Genomic DNA, 27,032 nt, shown 5'->3' with positions numbered 1-27,032 from the left:
GATATGTCGCTCGATCATGGAAAATGTAGAATTTTCTATTCAATTAGCGTATTTTCATTATAATAGAAAATTTGTTAAAGTTCTTTGTTGAAACAGTTACTATATTAATTATCGATTGTTTTATAACTAACTGTAATATTGATAAAAGTGGTTTATATTGTTAGTACGAGATAAATATATTTTTTTACATATTATTTTGTATATTTGAATGGATCTTTCAAGTTTTCAAACGTGTATTGCAATAATCACTTCAGCTTCATACTAAACTAAGTTTTATCGCATTAAATCTTTGTTAATTTTTTTATATTTTGTTAAAGGCAAACATTAATTTGATATGTATGTACATAAATGCAATAGTCCCTTTATATGATTTTGGACAATTATTCTAAAACTCAGTGCCTTTTAATCTCGCATAGAGAACTATATTATACGCTATTTTTCGCTATGTTTATCAGTAAAATGGTCTTATCCAATGTTCGACTAATTTATATGATACTCTTAATTTAATATACTCGAATTATTTACAATATTAATGCCCAATCGTTGCCAATGTTTGCTCTAAGGCAGTATGCCTATGCCTATGCCTATGCAATGACGCAATAGGTGCATATATTTTATATGGAGTATGTTCAAATTGTTGTAAGTACACAAATACTAGGTTTACCCCTGAGCGATTGCTATCAAGTTATATCATAGATATTAATAACATATCTTGATCACAATATCTCAGAGGCCAAATTCCAGTGTTTGTGTGATTAAAACATTAGATTAGATAATGCCTTAAAATACTATTCACTTACATTTAAAAAAAAATACTTTTAAAATAATTTGTGTAATTATTATTTATTTAAATTTTTTTTTGTTTGTTTATTGGTCCATGGCTCTGCACGCGGTGGTAAACAGTTAAGTTAGAAGGAACATTGGTCATCGGTTTATTTTGAAAACAGTCAGTATTTCAGACAGTGTTGAAATATTAATTTGTCTGCCATTGTCTAAAGTTGTCGCGTGTTAAACTGATTTTTATAGCCTCAACATACAAAGTTGCGTGGTTTATTGTCAGTCTTTCCGTGCGTACAAGTGATACGAAACACAGTCTTCTTGTTTTGGGTATTTTTATTTTTTGAGGAAATATCAAAATTGTCGAACATTGGATAACTAAAAGGAAGTATTTTATAAAATTGAAATAACATCCCGTGTAAAGTGGATTCGGGACTAAACATTGTGAAGTTGGAGGAAATGAAAAACAAGCAAGTCATTGTTAATTATTATATATTATTACTGTAATAATTATTATATAATGAACATTAATATGAAATATTATTTTTAAAATCTGTGACTTTTATTTTTACACCCCTCAGTTGAACAATATCGTCTAGTCATATCATTATATCATTGCCCAACCAAAGAATAAACAATGTGGCAGCCGTTCTCAGATTTCTCAGCATTCTCATTCATATTTAGTGTTTTTGTTTATAGATTTGGCATTTAATTTGTAGAACTTTATTTTAATTTATATATTAAATGTTAAAATCAAATACTGATTATTTTAGTCTACTATTGTGTAGTGTATTTTATTGGTAAAAAAACACGTCAAAAATTGACACTAAAATTGTTTTTTGTGTTTTTTAACAATAAACTACAACTTTGTAGACTCAAAATCAGTGTTTGATTTTCACATTTAATATATTAATTTAGTGTTATTCTTTTTATTTATTTATTCAAATTCTGATAAATGTTGAGTAAACATTAATATATATATATATTCATTGATCTATCATCTGTAGTGTCTCAAATTAATTTATTATATTTTCATACTGATTTATTAAAAAATTCTAGTAGCTCTTTTTTCCCCTTCAAATTATATTTTATTTGACCATTTGTACTGATATATTGAATTGAAGAAAGGACAAAGAAAAACTATTGCTAATTATTTCCTCGATATATTGCCTGGAGTACTTTTTTGCCATATCGCTCACTCCTTTCAAGAACGTCATAAACAAAAAAATTGACAATTTTCTGTTGTGCACGTTTTCGGAATGCCCAGAAAATGTACTATATCCCAGCATAAGAGGCATATTTTTAACTTAATATTTACCCGCTACAGGGCAGAAAATGTTGTTTTTGCATTTTGAAGAAAAGGTATTGTTTAATTATTTTTTTTAAATATACTAAATATTTTTCAAATGGAGAAAAAGGCTTCAGGTTTTACCTAAAAAGATCTGTTACACAATAAAAACTTCAATAAATGGCTTGATATTTATTTTTAATACATTGTATTATATTTTTAAACTTTAAAAATGTTCTCCTGAAAAATCAAGTTTTTTGATTTATGACGTTCTTGAAAGGAGTGAGCGATATGTAAAAGTGTATATAATAATTTCCAATTTTTTTATTCATATATTTTTTTATCAATCTATTTTTGCTGCTGGAATTAACAAGGCAACCATGGCTCCACCTGAAAAGAAAATTTACAATTAACAAACAGCAAATATCGGACAATAGTTCAACATAATATTTTTTTATTTTATTATTTATTTGGCAGTCACCCAGTGAAAGGATGTTTCTGCCAGTGTCAAGTATTATTTTTATTATAAACAAAAAAATAATAGAAAATAATAATAACAATTCATACTAAAATTTTAATTTAAATGCGTTTAGCTTTATCATTTTAGAAATTATGCCCGCAAGTCTAGAATTAGGTTCAGAAAGAAGGGTAGATACTTGGGTGGGGAGTTGGATTCCTGCCCGTGTTACATTTTTAAAAATAATTTAATATAAACCAAAATAAGTTCCTTATTTTGGTCAATTTCAATCTTTGGTTCAATTCAATTCAGGATTTTTTTGTACGTAGTAGAATGCTATTACAGTATTATTTTTTTTACACCTTTTCTCCCTCATAATTAAGAAGAAAAAAAGAAAACCTTTAGAATTCACGTATTAAAATATTCTTCATCTGACCCTTATCCGCACCTAATGGTGCATAGGACACTGCATCGTATTGCATAGTGTTATCTTGATCGTTAACAGATAAAGACAAGGTGATCACTCCTTCTTCAGTGACCAGTCCAGGGTAATATTAAATAAATACAATGGTGGAGACTGACCGAACCATTTCATCATAACATCGCTCGCGGCGAGCATCAGCGAGCATCTGAAACTGACTATACGAATGTTATGACAAAATGGCTCCGGTCAGTCCCCACCATTAGAGTGTGAAATCACTAATATTTATTTTCATCTCCCCTGGAAATCAAACCCGAGACCTCTAGCACGGTAGCCAAACACGATAACCATTACACCATGGAGGCAGACAAATGAAATAGATAGAGAAGTTTTAATTCAGAAAATCAGCGCTATTTGAAATAATTAAATCATAAAAATAACTTCTATTCCAGTTCTAGATATTTGTTCTGTGATTTACTTATTGTATATTGTCAATTATTTTTTCTGTGGAAATTAGTTGGTAAATGATTGAATCCGTTTAGCGAGTGAGTTACCTAGAAGAATGCAGCAGATAGTCAGGAAGGGGGGCAGGCAACCCGCCGCCAGGAGGGCCGGGAAGGCGATGCTGCCCACCACCGATCCAGTTATCCCCACCATGAAGATCAGTGATATCGCCATCGCTCTGGAATACATATTAAACTCAACAACAATATCTTCCAAATACAGACTGCTCTTACATCTGATCAACAAGTTGTACAGTGCTGTAATAGGTGAGAATACCACATCTTGGACAGCTTACAGGATGAAAATTGATTACGATTCGGGTCACAATTAGAGTGGAAAGTAAGCACTAATTAAGTAATATCTAGGGTACAAACTGAGCAATAATTAGGCAGTAACTAGGGTAGAAACTAAGCACTTATTAGGCAGTAACTGGGTTACAAAAAGAGCATAAATTATGCAGTAACTACAGTAAAAACTGAGCATTAATTAGGCAATATCTATGGTACAAACTAAGCATATATTAGACAGTAAATACGGCACAAATTGAGCACTAATTAGACAGTAAATATGGCACAACCTAAGCATTAATTAGATATTAACTATGACATAAACTAAGCAGAAATTAAGCAGTAATTGCAAGTACTAACTGGAGCAGTAATTAAGGTATAAACTATCTTCTTCTTCTCACCTCATATGCACCCAATAGTACACGGGTCACTGCATAGTAATGATGCATTATTACGTGAATTGTTAATTACATGAAGGCAAGATGATCAGTCCTGCACTTCTGGTAGAAATCCTACCACTACTGTTATTACTACTACCATCAAAACGTTTCTCCATAGGGGTAGGCAGAGAGGATGGAACGTCACATTCTTCTGTCCTGATATACACTTCTTGCTTCCTTCAAATCAATACATCTAGTCATACATGCCCTCTGATTACACAGACTTTTGACACCATCAGATTTCAAGTTCTGATTCATCTGATCATGTCTTTTTTGGCCATCCTCATTCTGTTCATTCTCTCATTATCTATTCGCTCCACATGTCATACCACCTTAGAGAAATCCAAAGGTGATGTTAAATAAACATTTCATCAATATATAGCTTATCCCCCTGAAAATCAAACCCGAGACTTCCATCGCGGTAGATAAATGCGCTAATCACATGTTACATCATTTTTGTAAAGTCAGTGCAAATTAGAATGAAAACTGGGTAGTATTTAATCTGAAAACATAATATATGCTGAAGAGATAATCATCAACTCTAATTTTTTAGTTTTTTTTAAATTTCCTTTAGTGTTTGTACCCTGCTTATAAATAGATAGGTGTAAATAAGGTAAATATACAGATAAGAGATTTTTACATATTTACTACAGCCTTTTCAAAGACATGTTGTATGGAAAAAGAGGTAAAGCAGTGCAGGCGCTCTATCAATTTCAATTCAATTCAATTTATTTATTTTCATTTAACATATACATTACAAACTACAAAATATTTCAAGCGTATACATTAAATACATACAAAAATCTAAAATATGCAAGAACTATTGCTAAAGGTGTAGAGAAGAATCCCGCTTCGGATTATCCGGCGTGATATTGTAAACATAGCGGTAGCTCTTCCTACAGGCATAGCCATCGGCAAGTTGGTCCTGTGTATAGGAATGTGAAACAATCTATGTCGACGCTGTCTTAGGTAACTATCGGGAACATACATATTTTGGCTGCCATATCTACCATACTTTGGCTCCATATATACTCACTCGTACAAGGTAAAATAAACGTATGTACAAGAAGTTATTATATATTAATTATAACAGAAAAGTGCATTTCAACCGCTTTAAACTAACATTCATTGGCTCCAAGTAAATATGCGTGCTAATACAATACAACTACATAAAGAGAGAGTGAAATTATTTCATATGTTCTGCAGTGTTGCATAATCAAAAAACATCTTATATAGGAAATGAGAAAAACAAGACAGTAGGGTTCATTTAAAATGCTTTACACAAACATTCTTTGGCATCTTATATACAAGGTAGATTTATGAGATTTCTTTTAAAATATCTTCGAATAGACCTAGAAGTAATCCAAAATATTTACTATAAAGCATGTAGTTTTGATAAATAAAAAATTCTATTCCTTACCTGAGGGATGTAGGGAAAAGATCCACTGAAATTATCCCCACTGAATTCATGCAGATAGTCATAAAGCCAATGGCGACTGATGCCAGCGCCGTGGCCTGCACCGTATCCATGCACCAGTACAGGCCGAGGGAACATAATGCACCACAAACCAGGGATGTCACTGGAACGAGAACAACACCAGTTTGTACCACAACAAAACTAAATAAATGTGAATTGTATAAATATCCATTTTTAATTTATGTTTTACTTTAGTAAATACCACTTTTTCTTAAAATTTATTGTGATACAACAAATATAACAATAATAACATTGAAATCTTAGAAATTATTAATATGAAAATTCATAAACTGCAACATTTTGAAACAATAGATATTCATAAATAATAATAAATCCATAATTAACAATATGGCAATGACTAAAGCCTGCCCCCTATTGTCCATGTTCCCACTGATAATAAAATGAAAAAAAGGATTAAAAAAATAATAAATAAATAAAAGTAAATTAAGAAAAGTGCTGAATGCATCAAAACATGTGTCACAGTAGATTTTGAAATAGAGGTATTTACTAAGTAACACTAAAATTAAAAATGGATAAATTTTACCACAAAGTGACTGCCAAATCAATTAATGCATAGATATTCTCTATTCCTGTGAGCTTACCACCGTTTTAGTAACCAGAAGATGCCTATCAATGACCACGCTGAGGCTCGCTACCCAGCAGGCCGCTCTTCCCGCGGGAGCGCAAAGAGGAGAATAAGCAAACAAAAGTATACTAATGCACAATGGGGTCCTGGTACCAACTCTAATGTATGGAAGTAAAGAATGAACTGGTAAAAGAAGAATGAAAATAGACCGAATCCAGTTATACTATTGAGATGATTCTGAAGAATTTGCATCGAAACAATGTATAATACATATTGGAATGGTGAAATAAGGAAAGAATTAAGGCTGAGATAAGTGTTATCAATAAAATTAAAGAAAGACGCGTTGGGATGACTTGGACAAGTAGAATGAATGGTTAAGTGACTTAATAAATATTATATATAAGGCAAATGAGGTTAGAAATAGAAGCAGTGGACGACTTAAGAAAATTTGCCGTGATGTATTTGAAATAGTAGGGTGTGGGCAAGTCACGTGTCGGAATAATCGGCAGATAGGTATGACGAGATGCATGAATGTGGAAGAGGCCAAGAATGTTTGCAAAAATAGGGTGGTGTGGCGTTTTATTCTCTCTACCTATCGCTGTAGAAAGTCGCACAATCTTTAGGAAGATAGTTTTTTTACTTCCATTTTCCTTAGGCCAATAAATGTATGAAGCATTTTACTAATAGTATTTCCAATTTACACATACTGACATAGATTTTTCTAGTGTTGAAAAGCATAAATCAAAATTTGGAATAGTTTTACTGAAAAAAAAATCTACTATCTGGTGTTAAACTCACCAAACAATCTTCGTTTTCCAATAATTTTAATGAAGATGCTAGCCAAAGCACAGAAACTAACTTGGACAGCTGCCACTATTATAGAATTGATGTAGGTTTCTGGATTCACTTGGATCTGAAAATTACTAAAAACATAATATACTATGCAAAACCAAATGCCGTACTGGTATAAATAAGCAAAATTTATATTTAAACTTAAGAAATCCATCCAAATTTAAATACTTTTCTTCCTCTCTACTATCCATGTTCCCACTGAAGAATAATAAGAACTGTCGAGAAGCACACTGTTCACAATGAGTAATGTTTAGTATTGCGTCTATTGCTCTTATGATCCACAGATGGCGCTTCCATTGCAGTCAAAAATGTATTTTTTTTATAAAAAAAAGACGCAGAAGATTTAAGATTTTTAACAAACAACAAACCTTACATTTTATTAATATAATGAGATAAAAATATGCCTTTGTATTTGTATATTATTTAAGACTTTGAACAAAGTAACATTTACATTTTTATTTATATATATTGTGGTATTTACAAATTCAATATAAAATGAATGATGAATTATTAATATATTACCGGTTCGCATACTCCGCTTTCCGGAGAAGGTACTTGTACAATGGTAGTGTTTCCCAGAGAGATCATCTCACACAGAGTTCCTCCTTCCGGGTACTCGGACATCATCTTGAAGAGCTGCGGCAACCAAAGTCTCAGGGAGTTGCATCTACAACCATCATTACATTAACAAGTAGTTTCAATATACTTATCTACTACAATTAACACAGTCACTCGTATAAAATACAGATAAATTTTAATTCACAAACTGTCTGTCCTGATATACACTCCTAGCTTCCTGTACATCCATACATCTACTCATACATTCATTCCGGTTATATAGACTTTTGAGACAACTTTTGAGATTTTATTGAGATATCAATAAAATCTAAAAATTAAGTTCGATTGGAAAATAAATTCATTTGGCCAGAATTATATTTTCCCAAACAACACTTTTTTTTTATGTGCCATGTCAGGGTCTTCCGCGCGTTGAATATCACTTAAGAGTTAATGTTCTTCTCTTGGGCATCTCTAAACAGCGCCTCGACGGTCCTGATCCCCGTCCAATCTCATACATTCCGGAGACAGGAGATCTGTCTTCTTTCCATTTTGCCTTTTATGATTAGGTGCAATAGCTCGTACTTGAAAAACAAAACCTGATGTGTCTGAAATGTGACATTCATTATCATTCGGACTAATTTGAAAGATTTTTGAATAATTTTTACCCGGCAACTCCACAAATATTGACCACAAACATGATGAACAAATTTTTAATATGTGGAGCATGTAGAAGAGGTCTCAGCTGCTTAAGTCCACCCTTTATCTCAGAAAGAGTACTTTTCTTCTTCTCTTCATCCTCTTCTTGTATGTTTTGGTCATTGCTCGCTGTTCCCTTATTATTTGACTCAGTTTCATCAACAGGAATCCTTTTGAGCGCCTTTACCTGGAAAAAAACAAGATATAGAGTTTTACTTTATGTGTCATGATAGGTTCCCCCGACATCGACTATAACTTTAGAGTAATTGTCCTTGTCTTGGGCAGCTCTAAAAAGTGCCTCAACAGATCTAATTCCCGTCCAATCTCGTATATTCCGGAGCCAGGAGATCTGTCTTTTGCCCACACCTCGTCAACCTTCTATTTTGACTTTTATGATTAGGCATTGATTATGTAACTTCTTTTATTTTACTATTAGTACGTACTTCTATCCTCTAAGCACATGCCTAATGCAGATAAGACACTTTTTGGACTGTCAGTCATAACTGTCTTTCTACTCTTGCTCTTTGTAGCACATTGACGTTACTGACCATATCGGTCCTTTAAATGTGAATATGAAGAATGAGAAATGAAAGTATATTGAAGAAAACCGGTAAAATAAAAATGTGAAAACCATTCCAGCTAGAGTGAAAATTAACACACTGTTTGCGGAAAACCCTTAAAAACATCTTTTACCATACTGTTGGTAGAGAGCGGGAGATGCTTATAAGCGTTATATTTGCTTACTTTTGGTACAGCGCAAGAAGCTTAAAAACATTGTACAGATCGGAGTTCGGTTTGCGGATACTTGTGATACGTATACTTGAGTATACGATCCTAATAAGTATACTAATTAGGGTTGGGGCTGATGAAAAAACCAACCGACAACAATGTATTTATAAGAAGGTTGTAGGTTGTTTAATGAAATATTCTTACTGGATAGGTATCTGTGGACATCCTGTATTTATAAGAAGGTTGTAGGTTGTTTAATGAAATATTCTTACTGGATAGGTATCTGTGGACATCCTGTATTTATAAGAAGGTTGTAGGTTGTTTAATGAAATATTCTTACTGGATAGGTATCTGTGGACATCCTGTATTTATAAGAAGGTTGTAGGTTGTTTAATGAAATATTCTTACTGGATAGGTATCTGTGGACATCCTGTATTTATAAGAAGGTTGTAGGTTGTTTAGTGAAATATTCTTACTGGATAGGTATCTGGTGGACATCCTGTATTTAAAGAGTAAACTTTCTGAAGAATGGCGAGTGCCTCTGGCATCCGATTCTTCGATATGAGAAACCGAGGACTTTCTGGTATGAAGTAAGCCATCATGGTTGCAAACAAAGATGGCAAACTACACACAATCATAAACATCTGCCACGAATGGAATTCTAGAAATAAAGAGTAAAATAGATCAATATAACCATACCACTTATTTATCTACAAAACAAAATAAAATGCAGTAAGCTTTTTGTATAAATATATACTTCACAAAATGTTCTACTGATGGCGCCACACATCCATATCCAAATCAATGATAAGCCATACTTCCAAATCAATGAAAGAATAACTAGCATATAAAGAATCCACCAGCATTGCACATATACAAGTTTAAAAAAATAATGCAATATGATGTTCAATGACGGGCAGAATGATGAATGTCACCTTTGTATAATAAAATATTATTATTGGAACTTACCATAGCCTGCTCCGAAGTTAATATTGTATGAATCAGTAAGAATCAAAAGTGCCATCAGAGGTATTACCAACATGCCTATAGAATATTCAAAACCCATAAACATCATAACTGTGGGACGAATCTTAGCGGAATGGTATTCAGCCATTAATGACACAATTATGGTATTGGATCCACCAGTACTACAAAAAAATAAGATTATTTAAAAAAAAAATAAATCTACAATTTAAAATTTACATTCAATCAAATATTATCATTGCAGATCTGTAAATTCTTTTTCAATTTGTGTACTTCAAATCCATATTTGCATAGAGTACTGCATTGCATCCATACAGTGCTGCTATCTTCATTGTTATTTATATGAAGGCAAGGTGATTGGTCTTCTACCTCAGTCCAGGGTAATGTGAAATATATTTTTTATTAGAATAAAAAATCACTTATTTTAAATTATATTTATTTCAACTCCACTGTAAGCAGATTGCTCTAACCTGGGATTTTTAGCACGGTTGTCAAAAGCATTAACCACTACACCAGAGAAGCGGACGGTCGAAGAAGAGAATTTAGGTGATTTCAGATTTTTTTAAAGAGCAGAATATCTTCCCCGTAAACCAAGTTGAAATTGAAAAAAAATGTTTTTCCTGGGATGTTAAAATTTTTATATACGAGTGTGGAATTGAGAAGATTATATTTATTTATTTATTTACGGCATTACTGCCCTTTACAAAAAATTATAAAGAATGTCTTTTTAACATATGTAGTAAATGATATCATCCATGTTCTGGTAAAATTAACAACTCATTCAAATCTTGGAAAATTCTAGAAGCAGAAAAGATATGATCTCTTTTGTTTAATTAATACTTTTGTGTAATGAGCTGAGAAAGGTTGCGATAGTGGTTAGTGATTATTGTCTAAATGAGTATTTATATTATAACTTACAAAAAGCCAGCGCTGAATCTCAACAAGGTTGTATATACAAATTTGTGACTGAATGATGCCAAAATGTTAGAAATAGTGTCCATGAGAAGTACCCAGATGAGAACTTTCTTCCTGCCAATCGTGTCTGCGAGATATCCAGCCAGGAGGGAGCTGCACATCATTCCTACAAGGATACATAATATCCTACGTTAATTATGTACATTATTGATTAGTTGGTGTGCCTCGGAAAAAAGTCTAGTTTATGAAAATAAAACAATTGCTCCAAATTTTGATTGCCTGTGCTCAGTTAAGTAGGCTCACATTTCGCATTAAACGTAATATGCTACCACAATATGGTAAATATGTACCTCTGAAATTTCTTAATTTGGTAGGTGTACCTTGAATAGAAAAAAATTGCGGAACACTGATGTACATGATGGTATTATCCATGTCCGGATAACAGGGCAACATGCTTTTGACGATGTTTTATTGTATTTTTGTAAGTCTTTATTAGGAAGCATGAAGGAAGGATGAAAGCAGAGTGTATGCTGTTGAAATCTCCCCCAGATGAATGTGTGGAAAATCATTGTATGACAGAGTTAAAAACAAAGATATAAGAAAGGAATGTAAGGCTGAACAAGGGATAATTGAAAAGATTAAAAAGAGTTCTTTTTTTGAGGACTCATAAGTTTTTTTGTCCTGCGGTGTATGTGGCAAATGTGAGCAAAAGAACAGAACGAGGACGGTTGAAAAAGACTTGGCACAATCAGATCAATCAGAATCTAAAATCTAGTGGTCTCAAAAGTCTGCGTAATCGGAGGGCATGTATGACTAGATGTATGGATGTGAAGGAGGCGAGGAGTGTATGTCAGGACAGAACAGTGTGGCGTTCCATCGTAGTAGTAGTAGTTTATTAGCACCCTTGAGTATTTTACAAAAATGGCGCCATATAAATTATGCAAAATTATTATTACATATTATGATCAAACTCATAAATGCTCACCTGCATGAGTGATGCCGTTGAGAACTCCTTTATCTAGCAGACTCATATGAAGATCACACTCGGCACTCGGCACTACGTATGCCATCCAAGTGGTATTAAATATAATTCCAAAACATGAACATAAAGAAAACAGCAACAGCATTGCATTGAATTTTCCAAATTTCGTTGCAGCAATGGCATCTTCAAATCCAACCGGACCTTCCGCCTGAACTAAAAATAAGACTAAAATTCAGCATTCATGTTCTTTACCTATTTATCTGAGAATTTAAAAAAAAAAAAAAATTTCCCTTACAAAAAAGTTACTCCATCCTTTGAGACTTATTATTAATAAATGAATATGTTAAAAAAAATATGAATATTGATACTATTGCAGTGTTTCACAATACCTACTATGTAATAAAATTGAATAAGTAAAAATTTCAACCGCCATTTATGGGCATGGTGAAGGGTTCATGTGCCCAGTTAATTCCAAATAAAGATGTTTTGTATAGTTTGGTCAAAATTACAATATAAATTGTGGTGTCATTAAATTTGATGAGAGAACGATAAATTTCTTAATTAAGGTGACCAACTGGTTAGCTCAAATGGTTAGATCGGCGGACGCAACACCCAAAGATCTAAGGCTCGAGTCCCAGGAAGCCCATTACTTTTTTCTGAGATATACTTATTTAATATTTTGAAATTATTTCCTTAACCCATTTTGTAATCATTACAGGACATTCTTAAAGTTTACGATGGGCATCCAATCTGTGGGGAGCACTTTTGGTAAAATTTGAGGTTTTGGTAAAATAAAACAAGTCCCGTGGTCAAGGGTTAAATTGAAATTTGTTTTTGAAGTTATACTGCATAATACTTTGTTTTAAACTACTGGTCAGTTAAAATGAGTAAAAAATGGTACAATATTACGTGTAATAAAGTGTAATAAATATGTTTTGCTGGGATATTATACCAAAAATAAATAATTTTTACATCTTGCCAGCATTTTAAACTGTACTGCATTTATTTTTGGGATTGTGTTTTAGTTGCTTTTTTTTTGTTAAATGATTTGGCAGTAAATTTGTGGACCTTTACATTCGAAAGTTCCCAAACGCTCCAAACCACAGAAACGTACATTATCACATACAATTGTAGACTTTTTAACAAGATTTTTTACCATTTTTAATTTACGTTTTACTTGGTAAATACCACTTTTTGTTAAAATCTATTGTAACAAGTGTTTCGATGTACCTATTCAAGAACCGTTTGAAAATGATGCGGAAAGCATCGATTTTAAGAAAAAGTGGTATTTACCAAGTAAAACTTAAATTAAAAATGTGTGTATTTTCCTTATAATGATATATTATCCAAGATATGCTGTAAAATATATTTTTTCTTTCATCTGACCCTTATCTGCACTCAATAGCACTGCTCAACACAATTAATTATAATAAATAAAGGCAAGGCGATCAGTCCCGCACTTCAGGTAGTAGTCCGGAGTGAAATTAAATATATATTAGAGTGAAAAAACATATAAGTTTAATTTGACCCCCCTGGAAATCGAATACGGGACTTCCAGTATGGTAGAAAAGCATTTTAACATACCACGGAGCCGTAAAATATATTAATAAACAGTTTAACTTTACCCTTGTCACTGTTATCATCGTTTTTGAAATAATTTCTAACCTCTGCTAAAATATTTTTCATTTTGTGGCAAAGATGAATTTGAAAGTTAAAAGCAAAATAAAGATCTAGAAACCTCTGAAGATAAACTAATGATAAATGAATCAACAGTCATGGTCACAGTTATGATATATAAATACATATATACAACAGTTTAAATTTGCTGCAATAAGTATGTATCAGCTAACATAACTACAGGCCTTACAAAAAGTTTTATCTAGAATCTAGACATTGCTCTCATAAATGTGTTAAAAAATAATACCTTTAATAGGGCACCGCATTACACTGATGCAGGCGTTATATCGATATTGATGTACAGCAAGTGAGGTGATCAGTCTTAAGTGGACCATGACAACCAACATATCAAATGAATAAAATGAGAAAACACTTTTTGTTTGTTTGTTGGGAAACACAGATTTATTTATTATTATATCACAAATTATATCACCCACAAATGTAAACAATAAATAATAAATCCCTCTCCAAGCACAAGAGCTTATTGTATAATTAAAATGTAACTTTGTTTTAAAATCACTATAAATATTTGATTATAACTTAATTATATTATTTTATTATAATGTCTACCGGTTTCGAAGCTAATCGCTTCTTTATCAAGCCTGATAATTACTTGATTAATACTAATGATTGATAAAGAAGCGGTTAGCTTCGAAACCGGTAGACATTATAATTAATTAAATAGTAAAATATTTATTGTGATTTTAACACAAATAAACATTTTAATTATAAAATAAAAAATCACAAAGTTAGTGCTTCAAATACAAATTATATAGCTTATTGTATCCATTGCAGAGGTCAGCGTAATTAATTTTAAGATTGTAAAGAAATGTCTCGAAAATGTATCAAATTATTAAAAAAACTCTTAAAACTATATTTAATAAATACAAAAAAAAATTCTCGTGTGTCTTCCATGCTTTTAGTCAAATTACTTCCATCAAATGCTGATTCTACACTGGAGGTCTCAGGTTAGATTCCTAAGGGGTCAAAATAAATATGAGTGATTTTTCATTATAATATTTATTTAAAATCACCGTGGACTAGTACCTAAAGCGCAGGACTGATCACCTAGCTTTCAGGTAATCAAAGATAACACTGTATTGATGCGATTTAGTGTCCTATGCACCACTCGATTGTTTAAGTGTTTTATTAAATATTGTTGCTTATCATATACAAAGCTTATAATTTTCAGTACAAGAATTATTATTTTTAATTTTTTACCAAATACTTTGTGTGAGCTTTGTCTGTGGCCTATTCATGGGATGTAAAAACCACAGACTTCGACAGGAGAAGACGAATGGAGCTTCAGAACACAATGCCCAACATTCCGTTCCACTTCCAAAGAGTTCGGCATTTTATTTCCTCTCTTGTGTAACCACACAACCTGTTCCTTCCAAATTTGTGTATTTTTTATAAGAATTTGTGTATTAAAATTGTATTCATAAATATATGCAAGAAGAACAAAGAGACGCAGTTCATCTTATTTTGTTTACAATATTGTCCCCACCACATGTAACTCCTTTGAAATCGTATATAAAGGGTGGAGGACCAATATTTGTGTGCTTAGATAAGAATAAAATTCAAACGCATACCTATACGTCGCGCTCGCTCTTTGTTTATTGGCGTCGCTTTGTTCTTCTCGCCCTTATAACTTTTGTAATTTTCGATAAATAAATAATTGTCTTCATTTGCGCGTTTCCGTCTTTCTCATCATGTGTTCCAGTACCGTTAGTCGTAATACAACCTTTATATAAATACAAATAATAATAATAATAAAACCCTTATCCGCACCCCAATGGTGCATAGGGCACTGCGTCATATAAACGCAGTGTTATCTTGATCGTTTACACATGAAGGAAAGGTGATCAGCCCTCCGCTTCAAGTACCAGTCCAGGGTAATATTGAATAAATATTACAGTGAAAAAATCACTCATATTTATTCTTACCCCCCCTGGGAATCGAACTCGGGTCCTCCAGAACGGTAGCCGAGCGTGCTGACCATTACACTACGGAGGCGGACAATACAAATACAAAGCATTATATAATATAAAACAATATCTTTCAACCGAAAGATAATGCTTCATATCAAGCGTAAACTTTGTTGTATGGAAATCCAACTGTCCATTAGCATACATTTAGCAGGGTTTAAAGCGTGTTTCCTAAATGACGGTCTGTACCAAGATCTTATCCTTAATAAGAAACATAGTATTAATTATATTAAATTAAATTAAACAAAACTTTCAGCACATCTGTATAACACCGTGGTTAAGTACAACTAACAATGTTATCAATTATATTTATGAGATGATGTAAAAATGTGATTCCTTTCAATGCGCAGAGGTATATGAACAGTTAATTCACTGTTCATATACCTCAAGGAAATACTGACTTTCCATCGCACTTCTAACCCTTATCTTCACCTATAGAGCACTGCATCGTATTGACACAGTGTTATCTTGATCATTACTTACATGAAGGCCATCACTCCTGCGTTTCAGGGACTAGTTTTTTACTATCACTAATATTTATTATCCCACCCCTTCCCCTAGGAATCGAACCTGGGACCTCCAGCACGGTAGCCAAACACGCTAACCATTATACCACGGAGGCGGACAGTGCACATTATTTCATGTTCTACCGCACACTGCACATTATTCATGTTTATGTGTCCAAATTTATTTTTATCTGAAATTTGGTAGATTCTAGAAGAAATATTTTTATGTGAATCATGGATAGAATGGTCAATGTTAGACGTATATAAAGCGATCACTTGAACCAGCCTATGATGTCCTAAGTCTTCTAGATACCCAGACTTCCATATTCTTCTTCACCGGTGTTGAGATGTCAAAATGTAAAAATAACTCCTAAGCAGAGAAACTCTGATTTGTGAACAAGTATTCGGACACACTTAAAATATTGTACAGTGGAACCTCTCATAGCGAGAAATACCCATAACAAGCAAAAAAATGTTTAAAAGTTCCTCCCTTAATGAGTGACATTTCGTATAACAAGTTACAGAAAAAATACAAGTCCCCTTTTCACGACATTCGCCGGGACAAAACAAAAAATGTTCCACGTAACAAGTAAAATTCAAGAATGAATTATGCTCATTTTGAGAGGTTCCACTGTATTTAGTTGTGTTGTTCATTGTTCTCAACACCTGTACCGTAATTCAGTAATTATGGATAATAAATAACATTAATCATTCATATTTTCCAAGTCAACAAGATAAGTTGGCTTCACGTTTATAAGTGATGTTACAAGATAAGTGTTTAAACAGTATTATGGAAGAAACATCTTGTGGAACATACCTTTAGGTATAGTATGGTCAAAGACATACTATAGTAATCCGCCTCCGTAGTGTAATGGTCAGTACGCTCGGCATTCCTTCTGGAGGTCCCGGGTTCGATTCCCAGGGGGGTTAAATAAATATAAGTGGTTTTTTCACTCTAATATTTATTCAATTACCTTGGACTGGTACCTGAAGCGGAGGGCTGATCACCTTTCCTTTATGTGTTAACGATCAAGATAATAGTACATATGCATTATTGGGATGCGGATAAAGGTTTGAATGAAATGAAATAGTCAAAGGCCTACATACATACATTTTTGTACATTTGATGTGTTTATATATTTTGTGTGTGGAATGGTAAATACAGTAATTGCAGGTAAAAATAATTATTTAAATGTTTTTATTACATTATAATTTTCAAAATGTATTAGATATCTCAACAGATGCAAATAAATTTTAAAAACATTCTTATATGTGTTATTTTTTTAACATTCGATGGTCGTGTAATGCTTGAATTCTTTTATTTTTATTTATTTATTTGTAGTTTCTAACTTACCTATTATTTGATTTTTCCATTCATTCATTTTTTTAATTTGAGATAATCATGTAGAAACCTGTAGATTCTTAGCTGTATTTTTTATAATTTAGGTACATATACATTTTTAACTATGCATCTTAACACACTAAAGACGGAAAAGGTATTTGTACCCGTTTGGTCGATTGATGCTTAACGGGAAGGGTATTTTTTTTACCTCCTGCGCCGGCCCCGTTTTAAATGCAGAAAAGAAGGAATTCTTAAATGTTTTTATAGGAATATTATGTACAAATCTCTTTATTAAGGTCTTAACTATATCGCTCACTCCTTTCAACAACGTCATAAATAAAAAAAACTTGATTTTTCAGGAGAATGTTTTTTAAGTTTAAAAATATAATAACTTGTATTAAAAATAAATATCAAGCTTATTACACTTACAAGCAATTACTAATTGAACTTTTTACTGTGCAACAGATCTTTTTAGGTAAAATCTGAATGTTTTTTCTCTATTTGAAAAATATTTAGTATTCTGAAAAAATAATTAAACAATTCCTTTTCTTCAAAATGCAAAAACAACACTTTCTGCTCTGTAGCGAGTGTAAATATTGAGTTAAAAATATGCCGCTTTTGCTGGGATATAGTAGAATTTCTGGGCATTCCGAAAACATGCACAACTGAAAATTGTTGATTTTTGATATATGACGTTGTTGAAAGGAGTGAGCGATATGTACACAATTATCAAATCCCGTCGCCAGCGCCAGTTGTAAAAAATACCCATCCTTAGTGTGTTAACAAAATACAAGATAAAAATAGGAAAATACAATTACATATATATATTTTAATGATTAGATATCAAATGCTTGTTTTGGTGCTGGTATTAATAAAGCCATCATTGCGCCACCTGCAACATGGAAAAATAAATTAAAACATCTGCCTTCAAGTCTTAATATACATTGTAAAATTCAAACATACATATTGCTAACTTGGAGAACATAACTGTGTAAACCGTAAATAAAAGTGACTATCCTGACTATCTTATTTATTTTTATGACAGCTGTATCGCCTTGTGAGGGCATTTTCAAACTGTGTAAAAGAAAATCAGTTACACAAATTTAAGTGCAAAGTTTGTTTAAAGCAGTCAAAAAAATTGCATTATTTTATTACAAAGTGAATTTATTTGGAACAAATGTAAAATTCTAATCTATATTTTTAAAAAATGCATTCTCTACATAATATAAGAATCCATTCTTTAGACATACATATTTTAGATTAGAACTTTAATTTTTGAAACTATTTTTTCAATACAGTTTCATATTCCCAATAGTAATCGCAGCCATCACAAAATTAATGAAAAATCAGTAGCGTCGTTAATCAAGTTTTGAATTACGTATATGATTAAAAATGAAACTGATTATTTCGGTTGTCCAAAAGATAATAATGAAAGACCAAATAATAATAAAACTGACTATTTGAGTTGGTCAAAAGTCAATAATAATAATAATAAAACTGGCTTGTTTAAGACACTGATTTTTGTACATATAGATATCTTATGAGTACCGTAGAACTTGAACTTTGATGTGTTATTTGAGCCCAGTACAAAAAAATTATTTAGATCTGTATTTGGTCTACAATAATGAATGTATCGACATGATTCATTGTTTCCCTGACAGGTCACACTTATTGTCACGATACATTCATTATTGTAGACCAAATACAGATTTATATCTCTTTTTTGTACTGGGCTCAAGTAACACATCAAAGCTCAAGTAGCCCCATTCTACGGTACGTTCACCAAAGGAAGTTGATTGAGAAAAAAATTGAAATAAACTCACCAATAAGAATACAGCAGATGGTGAGGAATGGGGGGAGACAGCCGGCAGCTAGAAGGGCCGGGAAAGTGATGCTTCCAATAATGGAGCCCGCTCTTCCAACAGTCAAGATCAATGACACCGCCATCGCTCTAGAATGTTCAAAAGAAACTAAAATCCCAAACTGTATAACATTCATAACATCAATCTGTAGAATGCGATTATATCACTGCTGTTGCGGCTCCCACTTGTTTAGAATACATCTTTGGCATACTGCCGTATCTGAGTGTCTTCTTGATTGAAGGACCTGGGTTACATGTTCTTTAGGTTCCAGTTAAACGACAGCTATCCGAGCTTCCTATCAGATCTTTCAAGTAATAATATTCCATTATTTACTAATATCTCTAGTTCATTGACTTCCCTTTTTTGTTTGCAAATTAATCTTAGCACATACGGATATTTTTCACGTCTGCGGACCGCTGGCAATGGTATTTTATATTTATGTACATATAGTTAAGGCCCGTAGTTGAGACCTTAAAAATGAGATTGTTATTTAATATTTATATCGAAACATTGGGTAATTCCTTCTTTTCTGACTTTGAAACGAGGCCGGCGCATCAATCGACCAAACGGGTAGAAATACCTTTCCCATCCGATGTGTGTTAAAATAGCATACAGTTATTTAATGACTTAATATTCCACTCCTAGATCTAATTCATTATGATGAGGTGCCTTATGCATCACTTGGTGCGGATCGAAGTCAGATGAAAAAAGGAATAATAAAATACCTGAATGATGTAGGGAAAAGATCCACTGCTATACTGGAGACCGCATTCATACAGACTTCACCGAATGCTATAGTCATCGAAACGAGTGCGGTGCCTTGTACTGCATCCATACACCAATACAGTCCTAAGGTGCAAAGCCCAGCACTAAGTAGAGCCAACACTACAAAGGAAAAAAATGTTTCATGTCGGCAATGTCATAAAACAAGTACGAATCCTACAATTGCATATACATACATATTTCATAAATAATAAAACTGTTGTTTGTCTTCGTCCTATTATTGAACCACTTTTGAGTGAGGAGGATGTTACTTCTATATGGGAAAGGAAACGGAATGGACAAGATAAATATTAAAACATAAGAGGAGAATAATATACATAATAATATTAACTCCTTGACTGATGAGTTTCAGTGAAGATTTTATTTGGGAAAAGGGTAGGTTTTTTTTAATTTCATATATATGATATTAAGATATGTTCGAAATATACAAAATAATATGAGTGACAAAGTCCATTACAATCCATACACATAGACCCACCCTGCGAGAGTACATTTATGAGGCCCCTTAACCGGTTAACTGCCGGCAGGTACATGTATGGCGGTACCCAGCACGCCGCGAATTTTACCACAAAAATAAAACCTTCTAAACATATTGTTATGAAAAGTGTATTAACGTTTATTTATAAAACTTGCCAAATAAATGAAGAGCGCGCCAGTCGTTCAGTCATTTATCCATAATCAAAAAATTAATTGTTCATGGTGCAGGGTTGTCACAAAATTTGTCATAGAAAATATGAAAACTAAATTATATGTCAAAAGTAATTGTTTATATTAGTTTAATATTAAAAGTATACACACACACACACACTTTGATTTAAGAAAATTAAAAATTAAAAATCATCAGAATCGACACTAAAATCACTGTCATCAGATTCGGCAGTGACGGCAACTCGGGGATTATTGGACAACCCTGAGCGCCATTAGTTGTTCCGATGACAAAGCTCTCTTTAATTTACTTTTAAAGTGGTAAAAACAAATTCTGTTTCAAAGTATGCAAAGATATTCTCAATAGATGTCACTATGCGTTCAATATATTTGTACTTTTTAAATAATTGATTTTCTTTACTAAAAGCCCATTTAAAACGGCGTGTCTTAAGATGTAATTTTTGTATGAGCGGCGCTCCGATCACAGAAAATTATGCGTCTTAAGGCGTTCTTGGCAGTTAACCGGTTAAGGATCAATAATGAAAGAAAATTAAGGAATACCACGAGTGATATGTAGAACTTACCCAGCAATCTCCGCTTCCCGATAGTGTTGATGAAGAGCCCTGCCACACCGCAGAAGCAGACTTGAACTGCCGCGACGATCATAGAATTAATGTATGTTTGTGAGTTAACTTTGATCTGAAATTATACAAATTTCGCTTCATATTTCTTCTTCATCAGTTTGGGCAACAAAAAATTAAGTGGCATCGTGAAAACTACCAACTTTACAGCTAATAAAAAGTCTGACAGGACTTTATTATGCAAATAGCTAATTTCCAAACCCGAATATTACTTAATTTAAAAATAACATATGATGAAGTAGAAAATGATAGTCTCTGCGACAGGGTAGATACCCCATAAGTGATCTAATCCAATTACAATGGAACAAAACTAGCATACAACAAAAATATTTTGTTATTAAAATGTAACTTTGTTTTAAAATCACAGTGCTTCAAATATAGATAATAAAAATATTTTGCTTATTACCGGTTCGCATATTCCGTTCTCTGGAGAAGGTGTTTGTATTATTGTAGTGTTTCCCAGAGAGATCATCTCGCACAGAGTTCCTCCTTCCGGGTACTCGGACATCATCTTGAAGAGCTGCGGCAACCAAAGTCTCAGGGAGTTAGATCTAAAACAAATTGACAAATTTAAGAAGTCTCAGTACTTCCTTAAAGCTTGGAAAGCCACAACTGTTTCTAATAATGTCTATGCCATAAGTTGTGGGTGTTGTGGAAGTGCTATGAATAGAATGATGTCTTTATTGATATTGAATTGAGAAATTGAAAATACATTACCCAGAAACTACAGAAAAGTGAACAGAGAACATAATTAATATGGTTTTAATGTATGGAGGAAGCAACAGAGGACGCAGCTGTTTAAACCCCCCTTTTACAGCTGCAAGAGTACCCTTCTTCTCTGTTTCCACATCTTGGATCTCCATATTCCCTCCGTCTAGAACTTTATTTTCTTGGGCTTTTGGTTCAGGTTTGTTAAACTGAATACGCTCGAGCTCTTTAACCTTAAAGAAAGAAAATAAAGAATTGATAATTATAATTCTTAAACCCAAATATGGATATGAGTTAAATCGCCTTACGGCTATGCATCAGAGTTGAACTTGATGGTTATTTTAAAAACAATTGGAACTGCTATTGTTTAAAAATTGAAAAGATTCAGAAAGTATTATAACAACTGTTTTACTGCATCAGTGTTGGGGTAGAATTTTCCTTGCTAATCGTTTCAATTTCTGAGCAAAATTGTATGCACAGGTTTTAACGGAAGCGTACACAACCTTACCAAACCATGCATATCGGTAATGATATAATAGTTGCCAACTTATTTAAATCCTTTATTTTGATGACATTTAACAAATTTGATGATGTTTTGGATTTTTTCGGATGGAAAGGGAATTTAAAAGAACATTTAATTTGCGGAGTGTGTTATATCTGATGTTCTGAAAATGGCCTATTTTGATATCTCCATCAGTGAAAGAAAATGTACTGTTTATAGAAGAAATACAAAAAATTATAGTGTCTAATAATCTCAAAAACATGTTTCATTAATATTTAAAAAAAAGTTAGGTTATGTGGTGTAAGTTCACATAAATAGTAATTTCTTTATATACCCCTTTGGAGTCATCATTCACTAAACATGTAGATTATTCAAGTTATTTCAGGGAATCAAATACCGGATAAGTATCAGCCGGGCGTCCCGTATTGACAGAATACACTTTCTGAAGGACTGCAAGTGCTTCAGGAAAGCGTTCTTGCGAAATAAGGAACCTGGGACTCTCGGGTAAGAAGAAGGCCATCAAGGTAGCCAGAGTAGCCGGGATACTGCACACTCCCATGAATGTCTGCCAGGAGTGGAATTCTACAAAACAAAATATTTATCGCTGTCTGCAGTCCTGGGAGCTTCCACCAAGGACGATTCTAATGGCCTCTCGACTTTCTGTGCCCTAGCTTGCCTGATTTTTCATGTTACCTACTGCTGACTGCAGTCCATCATTATTTTTGACAGATGCCTAAAGTACGATACATGTTTGAGAAGAATCCAACAGATGTCTCTACTATTAACAATTTTAGCCAAAGGATGGCTCGAAGGGCACTGAATGTTAAACCGGATTGCCAACCTTATAAAATATTATACAGTATTCAGGCGAAATAATGAACTCACCGTATCCTTCTCCAAATGAAACATTGTATGGGTTTGTGAGAAACAGAATGGCTAGAGCCGGTACAGCCAGCATAGCGATAGAGAAAAAAAATCCCATGAACATTATGACTTTAGGTCGCAATTTTTCTGAATGGTATTCCGCCAATATCGAAATAAGTACAGTGTTTGTCCCTCCCATACTATGCAAAAGAAACATATATTTATTATTATAAAATTTATTTACGTAATTTTAAATATTTAAATTTATATACATTTCTCTCTTGAACTGGTACAAAGGAAAGTTTTGTAAAGGCAAGGCAGGGATAATACAACCGTATTTGCTATGGAAAACAAAGGTTAATTATGTCAACCTTCAATTGCAAAGATAAGCTAAGGAGATTTTGATACTTACAAAAAGCCAGCGATAAACTTTAAAACGACCGTGTAGATGAATTCATGACTAAATGTGGCCAGAATATTGCAAATTGTATCGATAAAGAGTCCCCAAAAAAGAACTTTTCTTCTACCGATTGTGTCAGCGAGAAATCCTACAAAAATGGCACTGCAAATTGACCCTGCAAGAATAAATAAGAAACATTAAAAATAAATAGAAAAAAAAACTTACAACGAATGAAGAATGAATTTTGACCTGTAAAAGTATAGACATACAAGATTCATCTGTTTCTTTATTCCTGAATACATAAATATTATCTTAATATTGTTACAAAAATGATTACACTTTAATATATTAACTATACATTGCTTCTTTATAAAATATCTTATTCTAGTTACGATATGCCTCTTCAAAAAATAAGCTAAGCCCTTGTGCTTAGAGAGGAAAACTTACATCTGTAAGATATGTCATGTTACTAAGGGAAATAAATTTCAAAACAAATACTCATTCCTACATATATACATATTTTACTTACAAAATCTTATTCGCTTGGAGGCACTTATCCTTATTCGTACCCAAATAGTGCACAGGACACGACATTGGATTGATGGTGTGTTATCTTGATAATTAATTATATAATAGCGGGGAAATCAGATAACATTGTGTATTAAAAATGCAATATCCTATACACCTTTGGGTGCGGGGAAGAGTTATAAAAAATAATGTATGTTACCTGCATGAGCCATGGCATTGAGAACTCCTTTGTTAAGCAGACTTATTTCCAGATCACACTCGGCACTCGGTATGACATATGGTATCACTGTTGAGTCAAATATTTGTGTCACGCACATCAGGAAGGAGAACCCCATCAACATAATATTGAATTTGCCATATTTGGTCGCCGCTATCGCATCTTCAAAACTAACCGGACCTTCTGGTAATGCTGTGTTAAAAGCATTATATTACAACCAGTTCCTACTAATAACCAGGTTTATGAGCTTATCGGTTGTAAAGCAAATTGGTCAGTTAACCGACTCATCACTTATGTTTTCTCCCTAAAATAGTATTAACTGGCTTTTTTCTGCTGATGTATACAACGGTACAGAGATGAAGCAGGGAAACATAAAACAGTTATGAGAATGACCTGGGTTGTAATTACAGTGTAAAGATAATGAGGTAACTCTACATGGTATTGATAGCTTTATTATTACTTTATTTAGTAGAAAGCAAATTTTCATTACCGCAGAACCGGGCTACTTGAACTTTGATGTGTTACTTGAGCCCAGTACAATTTTTTTTATAAACAACAATACAATATTGAACGTATCGACATGATTCATTGTTTCCCTGACAGATGACACTTATTGTCACGATACGTTCATTATTGTAGACCAAATACAAATTTAAATCTCTTTTTAGTACTGGGCTCAAGTAACACATCAAAGTTCAAGTAGCCCATTCTACGGTACTTTTAAAAATAAAAAAATAATAACATTTGTGTTTGAATTATTTACACAAATATATTTCAATTTCATACTATGTATTTCTGTGACCTTACTTAAGCTCAAGCTCAAGCTGTGAGCCGCTTGGCAGATTATTAGAAATAGGGATCAAATTGTGGTAGAATGGATTCAAACCGAGAAACTCTGAGTTAAGAGTCCACGACACTAACCATGGGACTGCAACTCGACACTATCGGTATCATCAATTCCTGACAATACTGATCGATTTCAAAATGACAATTAGAAATAAAAAAGTCCAGAAGTAAAATTGAAATCATCTACACTATGAAGTCCGTATAGAATCCCTCCCACCTCTGTCCTGGAAACACAGTGAGAAGATAATGCTTTAACTATGTAGGATCACATTAACTGTATTTTTTTACTGAAATTTTGTTGATATCTCACGGTACACAAAATATTATTCACACAGCAATTTTAAAAATCATATAAAATCCCCATACTGCTAAATTTTAAAATACAATTCAATCTGAGATAAAGTTTTATAATTATTTAAAAGTGACTGTAATTTGTAATTATGTAAAAAAAAATAATAAAAAATAATATTTTATAAGTAATTAAAAATCTCTACCTATATCATAGGAATGCATAATATTATTCAGCTATTCTTTTGTAATGTAATATATAAAACAACGAGACCCAAAATATCAATTCACTCTAATATGTAATAGCATTTACAGTTAAAATGTGATAAAATCCACGTTTTAACTAAATGTCATGTTTATAAATGAAGATAACATTTATAACTAAGGCAGTAGCTTAATTTCAGTGATGATAATATTGATTATAATAAATAAATTGATTTTTAGAGATGGGATGAATCAAATGAAAATATAAATAATTGAAATGTTCGGTTATTTCATTCCTTTGATGAATGATTTATTTATTATTAAATTAGAAGAAAAAATGCCATTCCGATAATTTTTTTTAAATAATAGTATAAAAAAACATAAAAAAGTATTATGTTTCAAATTCTTTTGACCTTATTCACAACCAATAGTGCATAGGGCACTGTAACATATATAAGCAGTGTTATATTGATTGTCAATACTCTAAATAAAGGTGATCTGTCCCGTGCCTCAGGTATCAACCAGTCCGTGGTTATAATAAATAAATATTAGGGTGAAAAATTACTTATTTTTATTTTTAACCCCCATGAGAATCGAACCCAGGACCCCCAGTACGATAGCCAAGCGTGCTGACCATTACACTACGGAGGCGGACTAAATTTATCTATTTTTTAATATCGATATTGATATCTCAATTCTTATTTTTTTATTCATTCCACATATTAATCCCATCACTACCTGTAATTTTTCTTGGACGTCTTATCTACAATTTTATTGCCATAAAGAAAAAATACATCAATAGTATTTACTCTAAAATGGTTAAATAAAAAAAAGAATTGGATTTAACACATATAAAGGATTACATATTTACATTCTCTTTGTATTTATCCAAAATATGAATAATTAATTTATCATCTTCATTTGCAAAATTTGCTTACTTAAATAAACCATTTTAGAAGGTCGGCAACATATTGCATATTCCAACATTACACACATATTCAGTATTTGAAAGTTAGTAGCAATGCCATCTAGTTTTCAGTGTCAGTTTTCCTCGTGCCGTATGAAATTTTTTAACAGG

At 32.6% G+C, this 27,032-nt stretch overlaps 2 protein-coding genes across 3 annotated transcripts; both read right to left on the bottom strand.

Annotated features, from left to right (window-relative positions):
- Positions 1-2,290: 2,290 nt before the first annotated feature.
- LOC148311389 (uncharacterized) lies at positions 2,291-13,948 on the bottom strand. Of its 2 annotated transcripts, none has more exons than XM_088256657.1 (11): positions 13,878-13,948; positions 11,957-12,166; positions 10,975-11,137; positions 10,042-10,220; positions 9,549-9,733; positions 8,313-8,530; positions 7,612-7,756; positions 7,036-7,150; positions 5,595-5,754; positions 3,498-3,625; positions 2,291-2,455 (listed from the first exon to the last, which is right to left on the bottom strand). In XM_088256657.1, the coding sequence occupies exons 1-11, from the start codon at positions 13,894-13,896 to the stop codon at positions 2,409-2,411; spliced, it is 1,569 nt and encodes a 522-aa protein (XP_088112783.1). In that variant the 5' UTR covers positions 13,897-13,948; the 3' UTR covers positions 2,291-2,408. The 2 variants fall into 2 exon arrangements, with proteins under 2 accessions (XP_088112783.1, XP_088112782.1); XM_088256656.1 differs by lacking the exon at positions 13,878-13,948 and adding an exon at positions 13,579-13,736.
- LOC148311388 (synaptic vesicle glycoprotein 2B-like) lies at positions 12,089-26,090 on the bottom strand. The gene is made up of 12 exons (XM_088256659.1): positions 25,957-26,090; positions 24,599-24,808; positions 23,884-24,046; positions 23,493-23,671; positions 23,005-23,189; positions 22,115-22,338; positions 21,804-21,948; positions 21,341-21,455; positions 20,054-20,213; positions 19,290-19,417; positions 18,285-18,358; positions 12,089-12,161 (listed from the first exon to the last, which is right to left on the bottom strand). The coding sequence occupies exons 1-11, from the start codon at positions 25,973-25,975 to the stop codon at positions 18,303-18,305; spliced, it is 1,584 nt and encodes a 527-aa protein (XP_088112785.1). The 5' UTR covers positions 25,976-26,090; the 3' UTR covers positions 12,089-12,161; positions 18,285-18,302.
- Between the last annotated feature and the right edge of the window lie 942 nt (positions 26,091-27,032).

The sequence above is a fragment of the Brachycentrus maculatus genome, unplaced genomic scaffold, assembly GCF_059751285.1.
Source record: "Brachycentrus maculatus isolate JH-2025_06_01 unplaced genomic scaffold, ASM5975128v1 h1tg000065l, whole genome shotgun sequence".
NCBI classification, from domain to species: domain Eukaryota; kingdom Metazoa; phylum Arthropoda; class Insecta; order Trichoptera; family Brachycentridae; genus Brachycentrus; species Brachycentrus maculatus.
The sequence above is the reverse complement of the archived record's forward strand: the minus strand, read 5'-3'. Positions and strand labels throughout refer to the sequence as shown.

Coding starts and splice junctions, on each gene's coding strand:
- LOC148311389 (XM_088256656.1), bottom strand. CDS start 13,639: ATGAAAAATATTTTAGCAGAGGTTAGAAATTATTTCAAAAACGATGAT. Junction 8,531..9,548: donor GTCCACCAGATACCTATCCA/GTAAGAATATTT, acceptor GTTTTTTTCCAG/GTAAAGGCGCTCAAAAGGAT. Junction 5,755..7,035: donor TGGAAAACGAAGATTGTTTG/GTGAGTTTAACA, acceptor TTCTCGTTCCAG/TGACATCCCTGGTTTGTGGT.
- LOC148311388 (XM_088256659.1), bottom strand. Junction 21,949..22,114: donor CACTTTTCTGTAGTTTCTGG/GTAATGTATTTT, acceptor AATTTGTTTTAG/ATCTAACTCCCTGAGACTTT. Junction 20,214..21,340: donor CGGGAAGCGGAGATTGCTGG/GTAAGTTCTACA, acceptor TTTCCTTTGTAG/TGTTGGCTCTACTTAGTGCT.